We start from the raw sequence: 26,949 nt of genomic DNA, 5'->3' as shown, positions 1-26,949 counted from the left end.
TTGATTGAAAAAGGATAAGAAATTAGAATATAGATGAAAGAAACAATTGAATAGGTGAATCATACAAATACAATACGTATGTATGAGGACAGTGATGAACCTGTATGTATATATATTTATATATATATATATATATATATATATATTTATATATACACGCATGAATGAAAATCAAGGGGCAAAAAATAGTGCTCAACTACCGAAGGTAGAGTAAACTTAGGGAGATTATTTTGCGAGACATTTGTAGCTTTAATAAAAACGTGTATAAATATATATATATCTTCTTTTCGTCTCTTACTTGTTTCATTCATTTGAAAGTGGCCATGCTGGAGCACCTCCTTCAAGGGATCTGGTCCAAGAGATCGACACCAGAACTTATTCTTTGTAAGCCTAGTATTCATTCTATTGGCCTTTTTTGGTGAACCACTAAGTTACAGAGGCACAAGCACAGATACACAAATATATATATAAACATGACAGGCTTCTGGCTACTAAATCTACTGACAAGGCTTTGGACAGCCTAAGGCTGTAGTAGCAAGCACTTGCCCAATATCCACTGTATACTACCTAAAATTGTGTATCCTCAGATGAACATATCCATCAAGCTGTACCTCGAAATAAAGAGGTCAAATCCTATACACTATGGATCTATATTGCAAGCAGACCTGGACACAATGCAGCAGTGGATCATGGACTGGCAACTCAAGCTGGCTGTGGACAAATGTACCACCATGCATTTTGGGAGGAGAAACCCAGCGTCCACCTACTCCCCCCACAACACTAGTCTCAAAAAGTCTTCAAGTGAACGTGACCTGGGTGTTATTGTCGACAGTGATTTGCGTTGGACAAAACACATCGCTAAAATTGTCAAGAAGGCTTAGGGTGTCTTGGCATCACTCACCAAATCCTTTGTGAGCCGCTCTCCGGCTATCTATCTGCGGCTTTATATAGCTATGGTAAGACCTCACCTGGAATTTGCATCACCGGTCTGGAACCCCTATCTTGCCCAGGACATCAATCGTCTGGAAGCTGTTCAGCGACGTGCAACCAAAAGAATACCCTCCATCAGGCATTTGCCATATCCTGAACGCCTTACTTCCCTGGGCATGGACACATTGAAACTCCGACGTCTGGCAGCTGACTTGGCAGACACCCATAAAATTATCAACTATCGCACAAACAATAACTCTGAGCACCTTTTCAAACTCCACCCATCTAACACCCGTGGACATATTTACAAAGTCAGAAAACAGCACAGCTCCCATGACTTCAGGAAACATTTTTTCACGCTGAGAGTTGCTGAAGCATGGAACAAACTGCCGGCATCGGTTGTTAGTTGTCGGAGCACTGCAACCTTCAAGACTTCCATGCTTCCTGAGATTCGCCAACATTACACTAAATTTTCTCCCCTCCATACACACGCAAGCATGTTCACTTTCCAGACATTTCTACATTACTGCATGTACTTTATATGCATTTTCTGACAAGTTGTGGTGCACCTGAGCACTGTATACAATAATTTCATTATTATTATTTATTATTCCTATAATTTCCATCAAATAGTTTTGACATACTTATAACCAAAATATACTTTATATTATTGGAATATAACTCCAAAATAGGGAGAAAAATAAATAGAAAAACCAAACAAAGAAAGAATAAAAGGGAAATGGAAAATGTAAATGAAATGTTTTATTTATATTGTAACTTTTTAAAATGTTAAAACCAAACTATACTTAATATTACAGGGTGATTGAAAAGTAACTCCCTATTTATAAAATACTTGTGAATTAGTTGTTGGAATAATATTGGAATATAACTCCAAAATAAGCATGACAGGCTTCTGGCTACTAAATCTACTGACGTGTGACTTCTGAAGCTGTTAGCGAGGGATCGATAACATACCAGGAAGAAGTTTATAGATGTGTGGGCGTTACCTTGGTAACTTTTGTGTATTTGTGTGTGCGTGTGTAAACTTGTTTAAATGTATGGTGTGTGTACATTTGTAACGTTCCCAGGTTCCATATGCAGAAATATATATATATATATATAATATATATATATATACATAGTGGTGATGTCTTTCAGGTATTGTTGATAGCCAAACAAACACACCCACACATATACGTAAACACATTTTATTGATTGAAAAAGGATAAGAAATTAGAATATAGATGAAAGAAACAATTGAATAAGTGAATCATACAAATACAATATGTATGTATGAGGACAGTGATGAACCTGTATGTATGTATACTTTATATATATATTTATATATACACGCATAAATGAAAAGCAAGATGCAAAAAATTGTGCTCAGCTACCGATGGTAGAGTAAACTTAGATTTTTTTGTGAGACTTTTGTAGCTTTAATAAAAATGTGTATACGCTGGGGACATCATATATATATATATGATTATATATATATATATTCTTTTGATCTCATACTCATTTGACAGTGGCCATGCTGGGGGACCTCCTTAAAGGCTGTGAGTCCAAGAGATTGACACCAGAACTTATTCTTTGTAAGCCTAGTATTTATTCTATTGCCCTTCTTTGGTGAACCACTAGGTTACAGGTACACAAACGCAAATACACAAATATATATTTAAACATGACAGGCTTCTGGCTACTAAATCTACTGACAAGACATTGGTCAGCCCAAGGCTATAGTAGTTGGTACTTACCCAATATCCACTGTAAACTACCTAAAACTGTGTATCCTCAGATGAACATATCCATTCCTATAATTTCCATCAAATAGTTTTGACATAAGTTATAACCAAACTATACTTTATATTATTTGAATATAACTCCAAAATAGGGAGAAAAATAAATAGAAAAACCAAACGAGGAAAGATAAAAAAGGGAAAGGAAAATGTAAATGAAATGTTTTATTTGTAATGTATCTTTTTAAAATGTTAAAACCAAGCTATACTTCGTATTACAGGGTGATTGAAAAGTAACTCCCTATTTTTAAAATACTTGTGAATTATTTTTTAATTGTAATTTTTACAGAAAAAAATATCGCTATGAGAGGTTTTACTATGAGGTTTGATTGAAAATTCGATATGCACTCCAGATGTCACTACAAGCATTTTGTATCACCCAGGAATTGCATCGAGTGATTTCACCAGGAACTCTGCTGCGATGGAAGAAGACGTATTACTTCTTGTAATTGCTGTTCCAGTTCTTCCAGAGTCTCTGCTTTCGTACAGTAGACTTGTTCTTGCAACCAACCCCAAAAAAAGAAGTCACAGGGTGTTAAGTTAGGTCTCCTGGCTGACCCCTCATGCGGACCACAACGACCCATCCATCCCCTAGGGAAGGGGCCATTCACCAACGACAAGAGCAATACGATTACAGATTAAATTCTCATACTTAAGAAAAAAGAACAAACACAAAAGACTTGAGAAATAAATTACAATTAATAAATAATAGAAAAGTATTTTTAAATTAGGAGTTACTTTGCAATCACCCTGAATACTCTGGAAAGGTAAAGGACACTGCAAAATGTTTTAACAGTTTCTAGTCTTATAAAATATGTGAAAATAAAGCAAGTTCCTATCTAAGCAGTGGTGTATGGTGGTTGTTGTATTGAGTTCGCTGCCACACCCAATGCCATCAGAATTCAGGCAGGAGTATAACTAAAGTTTTCTTTTCAGATTTGTGATTTAATTAAATGAAGAGGTTGCAAGAAGTAATGAAAATTTAAGAAGAAGAAAAAAAAAATTGATCAAGTAAATGAGTGGAAAGTGAACTGGTGAGTATGTTAATTAATAAGGCATTTTAGGTGAGGAGCTGGCGGAATCGTTAGTAAGATGGACTACATGCTTTGCATCGGTATGTTCTGAGTTCAAATTCCGCTCAGGTCGACTTTGCTTTTCATCCTTTCAGAGTTGATAAATTAAGTAACAGTGAAACGCAGTGGTTGATGCAATCAACTTAATTCCAACCCCCCAAAATATTTGAAGCTTTGTGCTTTTAGTAGAAAGGTTAACTAAAAAGACATTTAAACAGAATTACTCACCCCAGACACAACAAAATATGCTTCAACACAGGAATTCAGGAAAACAATACGTTCCAGTCCCAGCCTCAAGTCTCTTTGTATCTCAGCAAAATCTTGTGAAACCAGTTCAGTCAAACACAAACATACGTATGACTTCTGAAGCTGTTAGCGAGGGATCAATAACATACCAGGAAGAAGTTTATAGATGTGTGGGTGTTACCTTGGTAACTTTTGTGTATTTGTGTGTGCGTGTGTAAACTTGTTTAAAAGTATGGTGTGTGTATATTTGTGACGTCCCCAGCGTCTATATGTAGAAATATATATATATAATGGTGATGTCTTTCAGGTGTTGTTGATAGCCAAACAAACACACCCACACATATACATAAACACATTTTATTGATTGAAAAAAGATAAAGAAATAAAAAAATAGATGAAAGAAACAATTGAACAGGTGAATCACACAAATACAATACGTATGTATGAGGACAGTGATGAACCTGTATGTATGTATATTTATATATATATATATATATATATATATATATTTATATATACACGCATAAATGAAAATCAAGGGGCAAAGATAGTGCTCAACTACCGAAGGTAGAGTAAACTCAGGGAGATTTTTTTATGAGACATTTGTAGCTTTAATAAAAACGTGTATAAATATATATATATCTTCTTTTGGTCTCTTTCTTGTTTCATTCATTTGAAAGTGGCCATGCTGTAGCAACTCCTTCAAGGGAGCTGGTCCAAGAGATCGACACCAGAACTTATTCTTTCTAAGCCTAGTATTTATTCTATTTGCCTTTTTTGGTGAACCACCAAGTTACAGGGACACAAACACAGATACACAAATATATATATAAACATGACAGGCTTCTGGTTACTGAATCTACTGACAAGGCTATGGTCATCCTAAGGCTGTAGTAGCTACCTAAAATTGTGTATCCCAGATGAACATATCCATTCCTATAATTTCCATCAAATAGTTTTGACATACTTATAACCAAACTATACTTTATATTATTGGAATATAACTCCAAAATAGGGGAAAAAATAAATAGAAAAACTAAAGAAGGAAAGAAAAAAAAGGGAAAGGAAAATGTAAATGAAATGTTTTATTTGTAATGTAACATTGTAAAATGCTAAAACCAAACTATACTTCGTATTACAGGGTGATTGAAAAGTAACTCCCTATTTTGAAAATACTTTTGAATTATTTTTTAATTGTAATTTTTACAGAAAAAAATATCGCTATGAGAGGTTTTACTATGAGGTTTTCTTTAAAATTCGACATGCACTCCAGATGTTACCACAAGTATTTTGTATCAGCCAGGAATTGCATCAAGTGATTTCACCAGGAACTCTGATGCGATGGAAGAAGACGTATGATTTCTTGTAATTGCCGTTCCAGTTCTTCCAGAGTCTCTGCTTTTGTACAGTAGACTTGTTCTTTGAACCGACCCCAAACAAAGAAGTCACAGGGTGTTAAGTTAGGTCTCTTGGCTGACCCCTCATGCGACCCATCCATCCCCTGGGGAAGGACCCATTCACCAATGACAAGAGCAACTCGATTACAGATTAAATTCTCATACTTAAGAAAAAAGAACAAACACAAAAGACTTGAGAAATAAATTACAATTAATAAATAATAGAAAAGTATTTTTAAATTAGGAGTTACTTTGCAATCACCCTGAATACTCTGGAAAGGTAAAGGACACTGTAAAATGTTTTAACAGTTTCTAGTCTTATAAAATATGTGAAAATAAAGCAAGTTCCTATCTAAGCAGTGGTGTATGGTGGTTGTTGTATTGAGTTCGCTGCCACACCCAATGCCATCAGATTTCAAGCAGGAGTATAACTAAAGTTTTCTTTTCAGATTTGTGATTTAATTAAATGAAGAGGTTGCAAGAAGTAATGAAAATTTAAGAAGAAGAAAAAAAAATTGATCAAGTAAATGAGTGGAAAGTGAACTGGTGAGTATGTTAATTAATAAGGCATTTTAGGTGAGGAGCTGGCGGAATCGTTAGTAAGCTGGACTACATGCTTAGCATCGGTATGTTCTGAGTTCAAATTCCGCTGAGGTCGACTTTGCTTTTCATCCTTTCAGGGTTGATAAATTAAGTAACAGTGAAACACAGGGGTTGATGCAATCAACTTAATTCCGACCCCCCAAAATATTTGAAGCCTTGTGCTTTTAGTAGAAAGGTTAACTAATAAGACATTTAAACAGAATGACTCACCCCAGACACAACAAAATATGCTTCAACACACGAATTCAGAAAAAGAATACGTTCCAGTCCCAGCCTCAAGTCTCTTTGTATCTCAGCAAAATCTTGTGAAACCAGTTCAGTCAAACACAAACATACGTATGACTTCTGAAGCTGTTAGCGAGGGATCGATAACATACCAGGAAGAAGTTTATAGATGTGTGGGCGTTACCTTGGTAACTTTTGTGTATTTGTGTGTGCGTGTGTAAACTTGTTTAAATGTATGGTGTGTGTATATTTGTGATGTTCCCAGCTTCTATTGGCAGAAATATACGTATATATATATATATATATATATATACATAGTGGTGATGTCTTTCAGGTGTTGTTCATAGCCAAACACACACACACACATGTACACAAACAGAATCTATTGATTTAAAAAAGACACTTCATGCAATTCCTGGCTGATACAAAATGCTTGTGGTGACATCTGGAGTGCATATCGAATTTTAAATCAAACCTCATAGTAAAACCTCTCATAATGATATTTTCTTTCTGTAAAAATTACAATTAACAAATAATTCACAAGTATTTCCAAAATAGGGAGTTACTTTTCAATCACCCTGTAATACGAAGTAAAGTTTGGTTTTAACATTTTACAAAGTTACATTACTAATAAAACATTTCATTTACATTTTCCTTTCCCATTTTTTTCTTTCCTTCTTTGGTTTTTCTATTTATTTTTCTCCCTATTTTGGAGTTATATTCCAATAATATAAAGTATAGTTTGGTTATAACTTATGTCAAAACTATTTGATGGAAATTATAGGAATGGATATGTTCATCTGAGGATACACAATTTCAGGTAGTTTACAGTGAATATAGGTCAAGTGCCTGCTACTACAGCCTTAGGCTGACCATAGCCTTATCAGTAGATTTAGTAGCCAGAAGCCTGTCATGTTTATATATATATTTGTGTATCTGTGTTTGTGACCCTGTAACTTAGTGGTTCACCAAAAAAGGCCAATAGAATGAATACTAGGCTTACAAAGAATAAGTTCTGGTGTCAATCTCTTGGACCAGCACCCTTGAAGGAGGTGCTCCAGCATGGCCACTTTCAAATGAGTGAAACAAGTAAGAGACCAAAAGAAGATATATATATTCTTATACACGTTTTTATTAAAGCTGCAAAAATATCACAAATTTAACTCTACCTTGTGTAGTTGAGCACTATTATTTGCCCCTTGCTTTTCATTTATGTGTATATATATATATATATATACATACATACAGGTTAATCCCTCTCCTTATACATACACACATATGTATTGTATTTGTATGATTCACCTATTCAATTGTTTCTTTCATCTATTATTCAATTTCTTATCCTTTTTCAATCAATAGAATGTGTTTGTGTATATGTGTGGGTGTGTTTGTTTCGCTATGAACAATACCTGGAAGACATCAACACTATGTATATATATATATATATATATATATATATATATATATATATCATCATCATCGTTTAGCGTCCGTTTTCCATGCTAGCATGGGTTGGACGGGTCAACTGGGGTCTGTGAAGCTGGAAGGCTTCGTCAGGCCCAGTCAGATCTGGCAGTGTTTCTACGGCTGGATGCCCTTCCTAACGCCAACCACTCCGCGAGTGTAGTGGGTGTTTTTTACGTGCCACCTGCACAGGTGCCAGACAGAGCTGGTGAACGGCCACGAACGGATGATGCTTTTACGTGTCACCGGCTCGGGGCCAGGCGATGCTGGCAACAGACACGAACGGATGGTGCTTTTACGTGTCACCGGCACGGGGGCCAGCCGAGGCTGGCAACGGACGCGAACAGATGGTGCTTTTACGTGCCACCGACACGGTTGCCAGACAGAGCTGGCAAACGGCCACGAGCAGACGGTGCTTTTACGTGTCACCGGCACGGGGGCCAGCTGAGGCTGGCAATGGACACGGACGGATGGTGCTTTTACGTGCCACCGACACGGGGCCAGACAGAGCTGGCAAATGGCCACGAACGGATGGTGCTTTTACGTGCCACCGACACGGGGCCAGACAGAGCTGGCCAACGGCCACGAACGGACGGTGCTTTCACGTGTCACCGGCACGGGGCCAGGCGAGGCTGGCAACGAACACGAATGGATGGTGCTTTTACGTGCCACCGACACGGGGCCAGGCAGAGCTGGTAAACGGCCATGAGCGAATGGTGCTTTTACGTATCACCGGCACGGGTGCCAGACGAGGCTGACAGCGGACATGAACGGATGGGTCACTTAACCCCTGCTTTCTGATATATGATTTGATTTTGATTGTTCTCACTGGTCTTGCCAGGTCTTCTCACGCACAGCATACTTCCATAGGTCTCGGTCTCTGGTCATTTCCTTGGTGAGACCTAGAGTTCGAAGGTCGTGCTTCACCACCTCGACCCAGGTTTTCCTGGGTCTACCTCTTCCACAGGTCCCCTCAACTGCCAGGGTGTGGCACTTTTTCACACACCTATCTTCATCCATTCTCACCACATGACCATACCAGCGCAATCGTCTCTCTTGCACACAACACATCTGATTCCTCTTAGGTCCAACTTTTCTCTCAAGGTACTTACACTCTGTCGACTATGAACACTGACATTACACATCCAACGGAGCATACTAGCTTCATTTCTCGCGAGCTTACGCATGTCCTCAGCAGTCACGGCCCATGTTTCACTGCCATGTAGCATGGCTGTTCGTACACATGCATCATACAGTCTGCCTTTTACTCTGAGCGAGAGGCCTTTAGTCACCAACAGAGGTAAGAGCTCCCTAAACTTTGCCCAGGCTATTCTTACTCTAGCCGTTACACTTTCAGCACCCCCACCCCCACTACTGACTTGGTCACCAAGATAACGGAAGCTATCAACCACTTCTAGTTTTTCCCCCTGGAAAGTGACGGAAGTTGTTTTCTGCAGATTTTCAGAGGTTAATGCTCCCGAGCATCTGCCACATACAAAAACCATCTTCCTAGTTAGCCTTCCTATGACATTGCTGCACCTCTTATGTGTCCATAGCTTACACTTGGTGCATCTTATAGAGTTTCTACCTACACCTTTTCTACAGATCGAGCAGGGCCATCTACCTGAAGGCGTTTGTGATTTGTCTACCTTCCTACTTATTACGACTTTGGTTAGCTAGGTTGACTCTAAGGCCCTTCGATTCTAAACCATGCTTCCACACCTGAAACTTCTTCTCCAGTTCTGATAATGACTCAGCAATTAGAGCAAGGTCATCAGCATAGAGGAGCTCCCAGGGGCATCCTGTCTTGAATTCCTCCGTTATTGCCTGGAGGACTATGATAAATAGGAGGGGGCTGAGGACTGAGCCTTGGTGGACCCCTACCTCTACCCGGAATTCTTCACTGTACTCATTTCCAACCCTCACCTTACTAGCAGCGTCCCTGTACATGGCTTGCACAGCTCTCACTAACCATTCTTCTATTCCTAGTTCCTCATTGACCACCATATGAGGGATCGGGGGACCCTGTCGAAGGCTTTCTCCATGTCAACAAAAGCCAGGTACATGGCCTTATCTTTGGCTAGGTATTTCTCCTGCAGCTGCCTTACCAGGAATATAGCATCAGTGGTACTTTTCCCTGGCACGAAACCAAACTGCATCTCATCTAAACTAACTCTCTCTCTAATTAGTTGGCTTATGACCCTCTCTGTAACCTTCATCACCTGATCCAACAGCTTGATACCTCTGTAATTATTTGTATCTAGGGCATCACCTTTACCTTTGTAGCAGTTGACTATTATGCTGCTACACACCAGTCATTGGGTATGACTCCTTCATGTATCACATGATTAACTATACAGGTGACTAGGCTATAGCCGACACTACCAGATATTTTGAGCATCTCTGCAGTGATACCTGATGGGCCTGGGGCTTTCCCTGTCTTCATGCTTCTAATTGCCTTAGCTACTAAGGAACTATCAACCCTGATAGCTGGTCCCTCTGTTGGGTCAACGTTCGGCAGACTCTCTTTATCCCATTCATTTTCTTTATTCAGCAACCTTTCATAGTGGCATCTCCAAGCCTCTCTCTTTGCATCCTCGTTTAGCGCAAGTGAACCATCTTCCATGCGAACACACTTCTCTCCCACCACATCACAATTCTCTCTCACACACTGTCTTGCAACGCGAAACACCTCCAGTCTTTGGTCCTCACGGCGCAGAACATTGGCAAATTTTTTCTTATCTGCTTCCCCTCTGGCTAGATAGACCTGTCTCCTAGCTTCCCTTTTAGCAGTCTGATACAATTCCCTGCTACCACCATTCTTCCAGTGCTTCCAAGTCTGTCTCTTTTCTCTAATAGCCCTGTCTACGACACTGTTCCACCACCACACGTTACCTTGGGACGAGAGGGGACTTTGCACCAGCCACAGATCTGGTCAGTGGCTCTCAGCAGGTTGTCCCTTAGAAACGTCCAGTTGTCCTCTACCCCATGTGATACACTATCCCCTTCTACTTTCTACTTCGTCAAAGGCTTCAAGTAACATGTCTCTAAATCTCTGTCCATTCACAGGATCCTTAAGCTTCCAGATCCTTCTTCTCCATGTTGGTCGTCTTCTGGTTGTTCTCCTACTTCTGATCCTAAAGTCACTAACTACCAGTCTATGTTGTGGGGTGCATTCTTCGCCTGGGAAGGTTTTGGCATTTATAAGTAGCCATCTCTCCCTTTGCCTGGCAAGGATGTAGTCAATTTGGCTGGTATGTTGGCCCGATCGATGTATATATATATGTATATATATTCATATACATTATATTAAATAAGAGACAAAACCACTATTGGGCAAATTATACAATGAATAAACTTAAGCCATTACATAAGATTATTTAATTAACAGCCATGAAACGATCGTAGTGATGTATTAAATATATTTTTTAAATATTTTTTGTTATATATTTAAATAATATAAATTAAATAATCTTATGTATTGGCTTAAGTTTTTCATTGTATGATTTGCCTCATAGTGGTTTTGTCTCTAATTTAATATAATATAGGATTTTACTATAAAATTGGATTCAATCCTAAATCTGATTTTTCCCTGTAAGTTTGGATTTATTCCCTAATATTTATTATTATATTCATATACATATACATATATAAATATATATATATATATATATATATATATATATATATATATATATATATATATACATATATATATATTTATATATACATATATATATATATATATATATAATATATATATATATATATATATATATATAATATATATACATATATATATATATATATACATATATATATATATATCAGCCAGGAATTGCATGAAGTGATTTCACCAGGAACTCTGATGCGATGGAAGAAGATGTATGATTTCTTGTAATTGCCGTTCCAGTTCTTCCAGAGTCTCTGCTTTCGTACAATAGACTTGTTCTTTCAACCGACCCCAAACAAAGAACTCACAGGGTGTTTAGTTAGGTCTCTTGGCTGACCCCTCATGCGACCCATCCATCCCCTGGGGAAGGGGCCATTCACCAACGACAAGTGCAATACGATTACAGATTAAATTCTCATACTTAAGAAAAAAGAACAAACACAAAAGACTTGAGAAATAAATTACAATTAATAAATAATAGAAAAGTATTTTTAAATTAGGAGTTACTTTGCAATCACCCTGAATACTCTGGAAAGGTAAGGGACACTGTAAAATGTTTTAACAGTTTCTAGTCTTATAAAATATATGAAAATGAAGCAAGTTCCTATCTAAGCAGTGGTGTATGGTGGTTGTTGTATTGAGTTCGCTGCCACACCCAATGCCATCAGATTTGAAGCAGGAGTATAACTAAAGTTTTCTTTTCTGATTTGTGATTTAATTAAATGAAGAGGTTGCAAGAAGTAATGAAAATTTAAGAAAAAAAAAAATTGATTAAGTAAATGAGTGGAAAGTGAACTGGTGAGTATGTTAATTAATAAGGCATTTTAGGTGAGGAGCCGGCGGAATCGTTAGTAAGCTGGACTACATGCTTAGCATCGGTATGTTCTGAGTTCAAATTCCGCTGAGGTCAACTTTACTTTTCATCCTTTCAGGGTCGATAAATTAAGTTACAGTGAAACACAGGGGTTGATGCAATCAACTTAATTCCGGCCCCCCAAAATATTTGAAGCTTTGTGCTTTTAGTAGAATCGTTAACTAATAAGACATTTAAACAGAATGACTCACCCCAGACACAACAAAATATGCTTCAACACACGAATTCAGGAAAAGAATACGTTCCAGTCCTAGCCTCAAGTCTCTTTGTATCTCAGCAAAATCTTGTGAAACCAGTTCAGTCAAACACAAACATACGTATGACTTCTGAAGCTGTTAGCGAGGGATCGATAACATACCAGGAAGAAGTTTATAGATGTGTGGGCGTTACCTTGGTAACTTTTGTGTATTTGTGTGTGCGTGTGTAAACTTGTTTAAATGTATGGTGCATATAAATTTGTGATGTCCCCAGCATCTATATGTCGAAATATATGTATATATATATATATATATATATATATATATATATACATAGTGGTGATATCTTTCAGGTATCGTTCATAGTCAAACACATACACACACAGGTACACAAACAGAATTTATTGATTTAAAAAGTAAAGAAACTGAATAATAGATGAAAGAAAAAATTGACTAAGTGAATCATACAAATACAATACATAAGTGTGTATGTATAAGGAGAGGGATGAACCTGTATGTATGTATGTATATATACATATATATATATATATACATATATATATATATATATGTACACATAAATGAAAAGCAAGGGGCAAAAATAGTGCTCAACTACCGAAGGTAGAGTTAACTTAGTGAGATTTTTTGTGACATTTTTGCAGCTTTAATAAAAACGTGTATAAATATATATAAGTATTCTTTTCGTCTCTTAATTGTTTCACTCATTTGAAAGTGGCCATGCTGGAGCACCTCCTTCAAGAGTGCTGGTCCGAGAGATCGACACCAGAACTTATTCTTTGTAAGCCTAGTACTCATTCTATTGGCCCGTTTTTGGTGAACCACTAAGTTACAGGGACACAAACACAGATACACAAATATATATATATAATCATGACAGGCTTCTGGCTACCAAATCTTCTGACAAGGCTATGGTCAGCCTAAGGCTCTAGTAGCAGGCACTTGCCCAATATCCACTGTATACTACCTAATATTGTGTATCCTTTGATGAACATATCCATTCCTATAATTTCCATCAGATAGTTTTGACATAAGCATTATTAAATCTCGGAGCGAGATGTAAAACTTAACCGCTCGATAAATGTAAAGTATAAAAGCCATCTCAATATGGCTAACCACAAAGTGGGGGTGTTACTGTAGCTTTTTAGCCCCAGGAGATCATCGTCTCCAGCTGGCTTTAGACACACTTTCTGTGCCCTTGAAGTATTTGCAAAAGGAGGCCATCCCTTTCTCACAAGCCTGAATCATGATCTGGTGGTTACCGCCCATTGATAAGAGACAATAATCGCAAAACCGGTCCGGTGCGTATGCGAGGAAGGGATGGCCTCCTTTTGCAAACACTTCAAGGGCACTGAAAGGGTGTCTAAAGCCAGCTGGAGACGATGATCTCCTGCGGCTAAAAAGCTACAGTAACACCCCCCCCCACTTTGTAGTTTTGACATAGTTATATTCAAACTATACTTTATATTATTGGAATATAACAAGTATGTGTGTGTAAACTTGTTTAAATGTATGGTGTGTGTATATTTGTGATGTCCCCAGCGTCTATATGTAGATATATAATATATATATATATATATATATATATATATATATATATATAATATATATATATATAATGGTGATGTCTTTCAGGTATTGTTCATAGCCAAACACACACCCACACATATACATAAACACATTCCATTGTTTGAAAAAGGATATGAAATTAAAAAACAGATGAAGGAAAGAATTGTATTAGTGAATCATACAAATTCAATACGTATGTATGTACATATATGTATATATACTCTTTTACTTGTTTCAGTCATTTGACTGCGGCCATGCTGGAGCACCGCCTTTTTTTAGTCGAGCAAATCGACCCCGGGACTTATTCTTTGTAAGCCCAGTACTTATTCGATCGGTCTCTTTTGCCGAACCGCTAAGTGATGGGGACGTAAACACACCAGCATCGGTTGTCAAGCAATGCTAGGGGGACAAACACAGACACACAAACACACACACATAAATATATATATATACATATATACGACAGGCTTCTTTCAGTTTCCGTCTACCAAATCCACTCACAAGGCATTGGTCGGCCCGGGGCTATAGCAGAAGACACTTGCCCAAGATGCCACGCAGTAGGACTGAACCCGGAACCATGTGGTTGGTTAGCAAGCTACTTACCACACAGCCACTCCTGCGCCTATATATATGTATCATCATCATCATCATCATCATCATCGTTTAACGTCCGCTTTCCGCGCTAGCACGGGTTGGACGGTTTGACCGGGTCTGGGAAGCCAGGGGCCGCTCCAGGCTCCAGTCTGAATCTGGCAGAGTTTCTACGGCTGGATGCCCTTCCTAACGCCAACCACTCCGTGAGTGGATTGGGTGCTTTTTACGTGCCACCTGCACAGGGGCCGGAGGGTCCGGCATCGTCACGATCGGTTCGAGCATTTTAACGTGTCAGCGGCACGGGGGCAACGAGGTCCGGGGTACTTTGGGGATCGGGGTATTTTGGGGATCCAGGGTACTTTGGGGATCCGGGGTACTTTGGGGATCCGGGGTACTTTGGGGATCCGGGGTACTTAGAATGGGTAGGGGGTATGTGGAATTGCTGCAGAAAGCAGCCCGGGTCTTTGTAGTCACAGCATATCTCCAGAGATCTCGGTCCTTCGTCATTGCCTCAGTGAGGCCCAATGCTCTGAGGTCATGCTTGACCACCTCATCCCATGTCTTCCTGGGTCTACCTCTCCTCCTGATACCTTCAACTGTTTGGGAGTGGCACTTCTTCACACATCTCTCTTCATCCATCCGCAGCACATGACCATACCATCGCAAGCGTCGCTCTTGCACACCACATCTGATGCTTCTTATATCCAGCATTTCTCTCAGGATACTTACACTCTGTTTTGCGTGCACACTGACACTACACATCCAGCGGATCATGCTAGCTTCATTTCTTTCAAGTCTACGCATGTCTTCTGCAGTCACAGCCCATGTTTCATTACCGTGAAGCATGGCAGTTCGCACACATGCATCATACAATCTACCTTTTGCTCTGAGGGAGAGGCCTTTTGTTGCCAGTAGGGGTAGGAGCTTTCTGAACTTTGCCCAGGCTATTCGTATTCTAGTGGTGATACTCTCTGTGCATCCACCTCCGCTACTAACTTGGTCTCCCAGGTAGCGGAAACTATCAACTACTTCTAGTTTCTCTCCCTGGAGTGTGATGGAATCTGTTTTCTGAGTGTCTGTTGTGTCTATTGTCCCTGTGCATCTGCCGCACATGAAAGCTATCTTATCTGTTAATTTCCCTTTAATGTTGCTGCACCTCTTATGTGTCCATAACTTACATTGGGTGCATCTTATGGAGTTTCTACCTGTACCTTTCCTACAGGTTGAGCAGGGCCACCTACCCGAGGGGATGTGTGTTGAGTACCTCTTGCTGCTTACTAATACTTTGGTCTTTGCTACATTTATTCTAAGGCCCTTTGATTCCAACCCTTGCTTCCACACCCGAAATTTCTCTTCTAGTTCCGGTAGTGATTCTGCTATGAGAGCTAGGTCATCGGCATAGAGGAGCTCCCAGGGGCATCCCGTTTTGAATTCCTCTGTTATTGCCTGAAGGACTATGATGAATAAAAGGGGACTGAGGGCTGAGCCCTGGTGTACACCTACTTCTACTCGGAATTCTTCACTATATTCGTTGCCAATCCTAACCTTGCTAACAGCCTCTCTGTATAGAGCCTGTACAGCCCTTATTAGCCATTCTTCAATCTCCAGTTTCCGCATCGACCACCAGATAAGGGAACGGGGAACCCTGTCAAAGGCTTTCTCCAAGTCTACAAAAGCTATGTAGAGGGGTTTATCTTTAGCTAGGTACTTCTCCTGCAGTTGTCGGACCAGGAATATAGCATCAGTGGTGCTTCTACCTGGTACAAAACCGAACTGCATTTCATCTAAACAAATTCTCTCCCTAATGAGATTGGTTATGACCTTCTCTGAGACCTTCATCACCTGGTCCAACAGTTTGATACCTCTGTAGTTATTTCTATCTAGAGCATCACCCTTACCCTTGTAGCAGTTGACTATGGTACTGCTGCACCAGTCATTGGGTATTGCTCCATTGTGAACTACCTGGTTTACAATGCGGGTGACTATGGCATGGCCCACATAGCCAGCTGTTTTAAGCATCTCAGCAGTGATTCCTGATAGGCCAGGGGCTTTGCCTGGTTTCATATCCTTAATTGCCTTATCTACAAGGGAGCTGTCTATTCGGGTAGCTGGTCCCTCTACTGGGTCAACATTTGGCAGGCTCTCCTCCTCCCATTCATTCTCCTCATTCAGCAGTCTTTCATAATGGCTTTTCCAAGCCTCTTTCTTTTCACTAGTAGTAAAAGCAAGTGCCCCATCATCCATGCGGACACATTTCTCTCCTATAACATCGCTATTTTCTCTGACACACTGTCTGGCAATCCGAAATACTTCAGCTCTTTGATCCTCGCGACGCTGGACATTGGCAAACTTCTTCTTTTCTGCTACATCTTTGGCAATGTATACCTGCCGCCCAGCCTCCCTTTTGGCTATCTGGTACAGTTCCCTGCTGCCCCCATCCTTCCAGGCTTTCCAGGCCCGTCTCTTTTCACAGATGGCTTTATCTACTGCACTATTCCACCACCACGTAATTCTAGGTCTGGAAGGGACTATATATATATATATATATATATATATATATATAATATATATATATACTTATATATATATATATTTTTATATTTCGGAATGGTCATATTGCCAGATTAGCCAATAAAAACACACGCACTATATATTTGGTGTTATTTATTTTTTACATTAATCTTAATCTTATTTCGGCCAGAGTTCTTTCGTCACACTCCTGTGACCGCCTCAGTGGTCCTTTGTTTTCTTCTTTCTTATTTGTGTCTCTCCTTACTAACCGTCAGCCATTTTGTATCAAATCTTGCATAAATCCTGGACATCTCTCTTCCATAGCTAGAAATAGCAGCAAAATCTCGCACAAAACAAAGACATCTCTCTTACATTGCTAGAAATAGCAGCCAAATCTCGCACAAATCATAAACATCTCTCTTACATTGCTAGAAATAGCAGCCAAATATCGCACAAATCATAAACATCTCTCTTACATTGCTAGAAATAGCAGCCAAATCTCGCACAAATGATGGATAGGTACTACTTAAGAAGAGTGGTCCCGGTGCAGGCACTCGCCCTAGCTAGTCGTGACTAGTCGATCCTTATTTGTGTTTTATTTCCTTTGTTTTAAAAAAAATTATTTACTTTGCTATGTAGTCGTTGTAGAATCAACTGGTCACAAGCAGCTAGCGTGGATGCGCGAGTGCACGCACCAGGACCACTCTTCTTAAGTAATACCTCATGGACATCTCTTCCATAGCTAGAAATAGCAGCCAAATCTTGCATAAATCATAGACATCTCTCTTCCTTAGCTAGAAATAGCAGCCAAATCTTGCATAAATCATAGATATTTCTCTTCCATAGCTAGAAATAGCAGCCAAATCTTGCATAAATCATAGACATCTCTCTTCCATAGCTAGAAATAGCAGCCAAATCTTGCATAAATCCTGGACATCTCTCTTCCATAGCTAGAAATAGCAGCCAAATCTTGCATAAATCCTGGACATCTCTCTTCCATAGCTAGAAATAGCAGCCAAATCTTGCATAAATCATAGACATCTCTCTTCCATAGCTAGAAATAGCAGCCAAATCTTGCATAAATCATAGACATCTCTCTTCTATAGCTAGAAATAGCAGCCAAATCTTGCATAAATCATAGACATCTCTCTTCCATAGCTAGAAATAGCAGCCAAATCTTGCATAAATCCTGGACATCTCTCTTCCATAGCTAGAAATAGCAGCCAAATCTCGCACAAATAGTATACATCTCTCTTCCATAGCTAGAAATAGCAGCCAAATCTTGCATAAATAATGGACATCTCTCTTCCATAAAAGACAGAAGAGACACAAAGAATGAAAATGTCAGAAACCGAACGTCTCATATATTTAAGATAAAAGATTGAATATTTTCGTTGTTGAATATTTGACAACTTTACTGCATTTCTGTGTTTGAAAAACTCCTAATATACGTAACTGTTAACACATTTAATGAGCAAAGTATTTAAAATTTAATAATGAATAAATATACAGTAAATTAGGGAAGTGATATTCAGCAAAGAGCCATGTGTAGGGTTGCCAGGAGGAATTTCAGTATAGAGGTCCCTACATCATGGAAAATGAAATGGGAATGGAAGTAAAGGAGGAAGCTGAGAGAAATTTTTCAAAAAAGAGACAAAAACTGAAATTTTTGTAAAAACGTTATTTTCAGAGTCATGGTGTCAATTACATGACTCACGGGAATATTAAAAAGAAAAAGAAGATTACAAAAGAACCATACAAAGTAGCCTTTTCCTTTCTCCCCTCAATGAATCCATTTGTGTGCAGTTAATTTACTGTTTTCAGTGAATGATTTATCAGTGAAATAACTTCACATTTGTATGAAGTGAAAGCTTGATGGTCAGACAATGATTTAGTAGACATCACTTTGATATTGTTTCTCTCTGGTGTGAATACACTTGTGTCTAGTTAAGTTACTATTTATAGAGAATGGTGTCAATGATTTACCACAGATATCACAATGTTATACTTTCTCTCCTGCATGAATATGTTCGTGCATAATTAGTTTACCACTTGCAATAAATGATTTACCACAGATATCACAACGATGTGGTTTCTTGCCTGTATGAATGTGTTTGTGTGCAGTTAAGTTGCTATTTTCAGAGAATGATTTGCCACAGATATCACAATGATATGCCTTCTCGCCTGTATGAATACGTTTATGTACAATTAAGTGACTACTGTTAGAGAATGATTTACTACAAACATCACAATGATATGGTCTCTCTCCTGAATGAATACGTCTGTGTCTAATTAAGCTGCTATTTACAGAGAATGATTTACCACAGATATCACAATGATATGGCTTTTCGCCTGTGTGAATACGTTCATGTTTAGTTAAAGTATTACTCTTATTGAAGGATTTACCACAGACGTCACAATGATATGGTCTCTCTCCTGAATGAAGACGTTTGTGTGAAGTTAAAGAACTGCGGAGAGTGAATGATTTCTCACAAATATCACAATGATATAGCTTCTCGCCTGTATGAATACGTTTATGTACAGTTAAGTGACTACAGTTAGAGAATGTTTTACCACAGATATTACAGTGAAATGGTCTCTCTCCTGTATGAATACGTTTGTGTGTAGTTAAGCTGCTATTTTCAGTGAAAGATTTACCACAGATATTTACATGATATCGTTTCTCTCCTGTATGAATACGTCTGTGTTTTGTTAAAACACTATTTTCAAAGAATGATTTACCACAGATATCACAATGATATCGTTTCTCTTCTGAGTGAATACGTTTATGTAAAGTTAATTTTTGTCATTCAACAAATGATTTACCACAAATATCACAGTGAAATGGTTTTTCTTGTGTATGAATATGTTTGTGTTCATTTAAGTAAGTATTTTGAGAGAATGATTTACCACAGACATCACAGTCATATGATAACTTTCCTCTCCCTTTTATCATGTCTTAATGGGAAATCAATTCTTTAAGCTTCTCACTCTTTTCCATTATTACTTCTCTCAAATCACAATGTAAATATACTTTTCTTGGTTTTCTTCCTATTGTTTAATCTTACAAATATTTCCACTGGTTTCTTTCTCTAGTAACACTTGTATCCAACTTTACTTAGCACACAATCTCATCCTCTTGGCACTCCAGTCAGTGAAGTGCAAAAGTGTTGCTATTAATATCAGATTAGAACAAATATTTCACAGAAATCTACACCATATTTATAGAAACAATGTTATATATCTGCTTTGTATATCTTCTGTTGTGCCAATGTCATCTGATATTCTGAAAAAATAAAGAAACAAGAATCTAAGATACAGAGACGTGGAAGCAAACGACAGTTCGATTCTGTTTTCTGCTTGGAAATTTGCGGATTTTACATACACACCTGAAACAGGGAAGAACAAATATGCAAGGCTTTTTCTTTCTTCAAGTTTAAAACTAGACATTGCTGGCATAATTTCGTTATATCTAAACTCCACAACCCACGGAGATACCCGAAGTGAAATGTTTTGATTTTGTCGAGTTATATCGAAAGAATGCCTCTTAAAGTAGTACCAAACAAAGAAACGTAAACTAACAATGTTGATGAATGTGTAAGAATTAGCACTTCCTTCTCTAAGCTTGGATTCGAAATCAGACCCAAGAATCATTGGTCGTAAAATACCAATGCACAAAAAGGCGCGAAATCAGAATCTCTTTGTTCTGACAAAAAATGATGGATCGTCTCCCTTCGACCTCTGACCCGAGCAGGTCAGGCGAAGTTTAATAGGACGACCAGCGACCTACTGTACGCAATAACACTCTTGCGGTATATCTATTTTTCTGGCTATTTGAGATGTTATAAATAGAACGGAGAAATAGGTATCTAGAGAGAACCCGAACCAACGTTTAAGAGAACGTCACGCATTTATGAGGATGACGAAAGAATATTCAGAAAGGTGACTCTGTCATGCATGATTTACACACACACACACACACACACCATCAAACATATTCTGCTTTAATGTGTATCCTGTATTATGCATTCCTTTAATATGTATTATTTGCAACCACTATTTAATATGCATTTTGTACAAGCGATGTGTAGCATTGCTTACAAATTGATGTAGTGATAATAAATCTTTAATTTATTACAAAGCACTTATGTATTTATTAATACACCCACGCATCCACTACATTTGGTGACCCCGCAAAACGAATCGCGCCTTCCCCGGAACCAGCTTCATCAACCGCGTCGAAGAATTACAGTTTGCACATCACCAGCAACGAAGCAACTGAAAATTCCGACGAAAACAATGAATCTCCCGGAACAAAACCCAGCGGCCAACATCGACATGGCATTCCAAGCGGCGATCTCGTTAAAAATTCCACCATTCTGGACCCACGACCCGACATTGTGGTTTCACCATATAGAGGCACAGTTTGCCTCTCACAGAATATCGAGCGATGCGGCTCGACTTTCTCACGTTATCAGTTCTCTGTCACCAGAAATAACGAACGTGATACGCGACCTTATCATGGCACCACCCGGTTCTGTTTCATATGAAGTTTTAAAAACCACGTTAATAAACAGAACCTCAGAATCCCAACAAAAAAGACTTCACCAGCTTCTGATATCGGAAGAATTGGGTGACAAAACGCCGTCCCAGCTTCTTCGGAGAATGAAACAGCTTCTCGGAGATGAGACGCTCCCAGAAAAAATCTTCAAGCAACTTTTTCTCCAGCGTCTGCCCTCCAATACCCAGGTTGTTCTCGCGTCCACCAGAGAAAACACATCCCTTGAAGAACTGGCGGAGCTAGCTGACAAAATAGCCGAAGTACCGCACAGATATCCAACGGTATCGACGGTGACGCCAGCCGCTCCCAGTACCAATCCTTTCCGTGCACAAACCAGTTCTTCAGAGATTTCGGATTTGCGTGCATTAATGACGCAGCAAGCTGCGCAAATACAAATTCTCACAGCCCAAATACAAGCCCTAAAGTTTAGTCCCCAGCGTCGAAGCACCAGCCGATCTCGATGAGATGGCAGACGGTCTCGAAGCCCCAGTGCTACCCGAAACTCACATGACACGTGTGGGTACCACCGAACATTCAGAACACGGGCACAAAAATGTACGGTACCGTGCTCGTTTTCCTCACCCAGTTCGGGAAACGGCACAGCCAGGAATTGAACGCGACGGAAGTTCCTGGTTCGCACCCACACAGTCGCCTGTTTTTCGTTTGCGATCGTGTAACAGGCACGCGTTTCCTGGTTGACACAGGTGTGGAAGTCAGCATCATCCCAGTCTCCAACACTTCTGGAAAAAGAAAAGAGACATCAGTCTGTCTTCAGGCAGTCAACCATTCACCCATTCCAACCTACGGTGAACAGTCCCTAACATTAAACATAGGACTACGCCGCACATTTCAGTGGGTATTCGTCGTCGCTAAACTGCCGACCCCTATCTTAGGAGCCGATTTCCTGCATCATTTCGGTCTCCTGGTAGACATAAAGAACAGACGACTTGTCGACACCACCACCAAGCTTACTGTGCGCGGTATAGCCGCTCGAATGGACACAGTCAGCCCAACTGTAATGCTTACGACAACGACTCGTCACAGTTCCATCCTGAATGATTATCCAGATGTCGCCCGGCCAGTTTTTCATAACCAGCCGATAAAGCACGACGTTACCCACCACATCAAAACCAGCGGTCCACCTGTTGCTGCAAGGCCCAGAAGGTTACCACCTGATCGTCTCCAGGCCGTCAAGCGGGAATTCCAGCACATGCTCGACCTCGGAATCATCCGCGTTTCCAGCAGCAACTGGTCCTCGCCGATACACTGCGTCCCAAAAAAATCATCGACCGATTGGCGGGGTTTGCGGCGATTATCGATCACTGAATAAAAGCACTATCAGTGATGCCTATCCGGTGCCTTTCTTCAGGACTTTTCGAGCTCGCTGCATGGAGCTCGCATCTTTTCAAAAATCGACCTGGTGCGAGCATACAACCAAATCCCAGTCGAACCTGCAGACATCTCAAAGACAGCAGTGACTACACCTTTCGGAATGTTTGAATTCCTGCGTATGCCTTTCGGTTTACGAAACGCGGCACAGACATTCCAAAGGTTTATCGACATGGTGACTAGAGGTTTGCCTTTCGTCTATGCCTACATAGACGACATACTCGTGGCCAGTAACTCGGACGAAGAGCATAATCAACACCTTCACCTGCTATTCGAACGTTTACGTAAATTCGGAATTGTTATCAACCCTACCAAATGTTTGTTCGGAGTTGCTTCCCTTCATTTTCTCGGCCATATAGTCGATAAAAATGGAATTCGTCCCCTTCCCGAGAAAGTCAAGGCCATCGTGGATTTTCCACCACCCACATCTCTCCGCAAATTAAGGGAATATCTCGGTCTAGCGAATTTCTATCGACGGTTCGTGCCCCACCTCGCTGAAATAGCGCAACCGCTCACGGATTTGCTACGTCAGCGAACCTGCAAAAACGCAGATATAGCTCTGACCGAAGATCAACTCGTTTCTTCGCTGCCCTGAAAAAAGCGTTATCTAGCGCTACCATGTTGGTTTATCCAAAACCAGACGCCCCACGATGTTTACTCGTTGATGCATCCGATTCCGGAATCGGAGCTGTGCTACAACAGCTTGTTGACGGTATATGGCAACCGTTGTCTTTCTTTTCTAAGCGGTTAAAACCCGCGGAAACCAAATACAGCACATTCAGTCGGGAATTATTGGCGGCATACCTGGCCGTTAAGCATTTCCGTCATATGCTAGAAGGTACCAATTTTGCCATATATACCGACCACAAGCCATTAGTATACGCATTTAACACCAAACCGGATCGCCATTCGCCGAGAGAAATTCGTCACCTCGACTTCATATCGCAGTACACGACGGATATACGCCACATCAAAGGGACGACCAACGTGGCAGCCGATGCACTTTCACGTGCGCAGATCAATGCTATCCACACCACGTCTACAATTGATCTGGCACGTATAGCAGCTGACCAGGAGAATGACGAAGAACTTCTAAAGCTCCGGAATTCGTCATCTCTGAAATTTCAGCATGTTCCACTACCATCATCCACAGCCCATAATGTGGTGTGATATTTCCACTGGTTACCAACGCCCTTATGTACCACAGAAATATCGTCGAGAAGTTTTCTCCGCTCTACATTCTCTGTCACATCCTGGTATTCGCTCCACTCAAAAGCTAATATCGACCCGTTTTGTGTGGACCAGTATCAACAAGGATATCAGAGAATGGACCAAGTGCTGTGTTGCGTGCCAAAAAGCGAAAATCCACCGGCACATAAAATCACCAATCGGTTCATTTTCACAGCCCGATGCACGATTTCAGCACGTTCACATTGATATCGTTGGACCCCTGCCACCTTCGCAGAACTATTCATATTTGCTAACTTGCGTAGATAGGTTCTCGCGATGGCCCGAAGCCTGGCCCCTATCTGATATATCAGCAGAAACGGTCGCTAAAACGCTGATATCACAATGGGTTTCGCGTTTTGGCACACCCGCAACAATTACCACCGACAGAGGACGTCAGTTCGATTCCCACCTTTTCACCGAGCTGACTCGTCTCCTCGGGTGTAAACACACCCGCACTACAGCTTACCACCCTGCAGCAAATGGCATGGTGGAACGCTTTCACCGCCAACTCAAGGCATCTATAAAAGCAGCTCCAGACAGTTCTCACTGGTTGGAACATCTCCCTCTCATCCTCCTTGGAATTCAATCCATGATTAAGGAAGAACTGGGATATACTCCGGCCGAACTCGTTTATGGCACAACACTCACCTTACCTGGGCAGATGATCGAACCTGTTTCACAAAACTTCCCTGACCCACAACAATATGTGCACCGATTACGAACATCCATGTCGCAAGTATCACCCTCAGGCCCCATACAACAGAACGTCGTTTCACGTGTCCCAAAAGATATCAACACATGGACTCATGTCTTCGTGAGGAATGATGGGATACCCTCTCAACTTCGACCACCATATTCCGGGCCCTACAAGGTCATCAAAAGAGAACCCAAGTATTTCGTCCTCGATATTGGAGGTAAACGAAATACGGTCTCGATTGATCGTTTAAAAAAAGCTTTCATCGAGGAGGACTTACATTCAGTCCCCTCTTTTCCTCAAACAGACTCGGCAACTCCAGCGAACACCACAGATTCTGCACAACCCCGACACACCAAATCAGGAAGAACAGTTCGATGGCCAGCAAGGTTTGTGCAAGTTTTTCGGGTAAGTTCTGAACTCCTAACGTATCCATCTTCCTAATGAACACATAACTGCATCACCCACCCAGAGAAATCAAAGAACATTTGTGTACGTAAAGAAAAAAAAAATGAAAACAAAAACTGTCTGTATGAACTTTTACGGAACATTTCAAAATCGAACTTTGCCGATGAACATTTCTTTCATTTTTGCATGTACATATTTTTTGTTTTCTCTTCAAAATGTTTGCTTTCTCATAAATATATTTTTTTGCTAACTGTATATCCACACACATTTACAAATCTTGTTCTCATGCGTGCTATCACTCGATTTTTTTTTTCGCCACTGAAAGATACCTTGTCTCTATTAGACCTCTAGTAGGTCGAGTAATCAATAGACGCACATCTCTTTCAACGCACCAACATAATTCTGCCTGGGCACATATACATATTGCCCACCATATAGCACATACAAATTGTAACTCTTTCATCCATATTTTTATCGTTCAATGTGTAAAAAAAAATTTTTTTTCTACATGCACACAATCAAAAAAAAAAAAAAAATAATAAAAATAATAATAATAATACATTTCCAATATCGTTCGATCTCTGTGGCTTTCTCACTAGAAGGGGGGTAGTGTAAGAATTAGCACTTCCTTCTCAAAGCTTGGATTCGAAATCAGACCCAAGAATCATTGGTCGTAAAATACCAATGCACAAAAAGGCGCGAAATCAGAATCTCTTTGTTCTGACAAAAAATGATGGATCGTCTCCCTTCGACCTCTGACCCGAGCAGGTCAGGCGAAGTTTAATAGGACGACCAGCGACCTACTGTACGCAATAACACTCTTGCGGTATATCTATTTTTCTGGCTATTTGAGATGTTATAAATAGAACGGAGAAATAGGTATCTAGAGAGAAGCCGAACCAACGTTTAAGAGAACGTCACGCATTTATGAGGACGACGAAAGAATATTCAGAAAGGTGACTCTGTCATGCATGATTTACACACACACACACACACACACACACCATCAAACATATTCTGCTTTAATGTGTATCCTGTATTATGCATTCCTTTAATATGTATTATTTGCAACCACTATTTAATATGCATTTTGTACAAGCGATGTGTAGCATTGCTTACAAATTGATGTAGTGATAATAAATCTTTAATTTACAAAGCACTTATGTATTTATTAATACATCCACGCATCCACTACATTTGTTTATATATATCCAGTGTGTGAAGGCTAAAATTTACATTACTACAATAGATATAATTTGTAGTACATTCATGTTGCATACAGCACAAGACTTATTGCGTCAGTAGCAGACATGCTGTACGCGTATTAATATTTATACTAACAGTATTAATCATACATTTCAGCCAATTTTACCAATCGGTTTTTCACGCAAGTGTTTGGAGAAAAACCTAATTCGAGCGCTCGTCAGAAGGGTTTGTTGGGGGAGTATGGCGACGACGCTCCCTTAAACGATTACATATACATGATGGCTTCCC

General features: G+C 39.8%; 1 protein-coding gene across 1 annotated transcript; it reads left to right on the top strand.

Moving 5' to 3' along the window:
• The first annotated feature begins 21,472 nt into the window (after positions 1 to 21,472).
• Positions 21,473 to 22,198, top strand: LOC115226741. Its single transcript, XM_029797761.2, has one exon. The coding sequence runs from the start codon at positions 21,473 to 21,475 to the stop codon at positions 22,196 to 22,198; it is 726 nt and encodes a 241-aa protein (XP_029653621.1).
• The last annotated feature ends 4,751 nt before the right edge of the window (positions 22,199 to 26,949 follow it).

Source organism: Octopus sinensis, linkage group LG30 (assembly GCF_006345805.1).
Source record: "Octopus sinensis linkage group LG30, ASM634580v1, whole genome shotgun sequence".
NCBI classification, from domain to species: Eukaryota; Metazoa; Mollusca; class Cephalopoda; order Octopoda; family Octopodidae; genus Octopus; species Octopus sinensis.
This window is presented reverse-complemented; position numbering and strand designations above follow the sequence as displayed.

Excerpts from the sequence above, each read along its gene's own strand:
- LOC115226741 (XM_029797761.2), top strand. The coding sequence starts at position 21,473 with ATGAATCTCCCGGAACAAAACCCAGCGGCCAACATCGACATGGCATTC.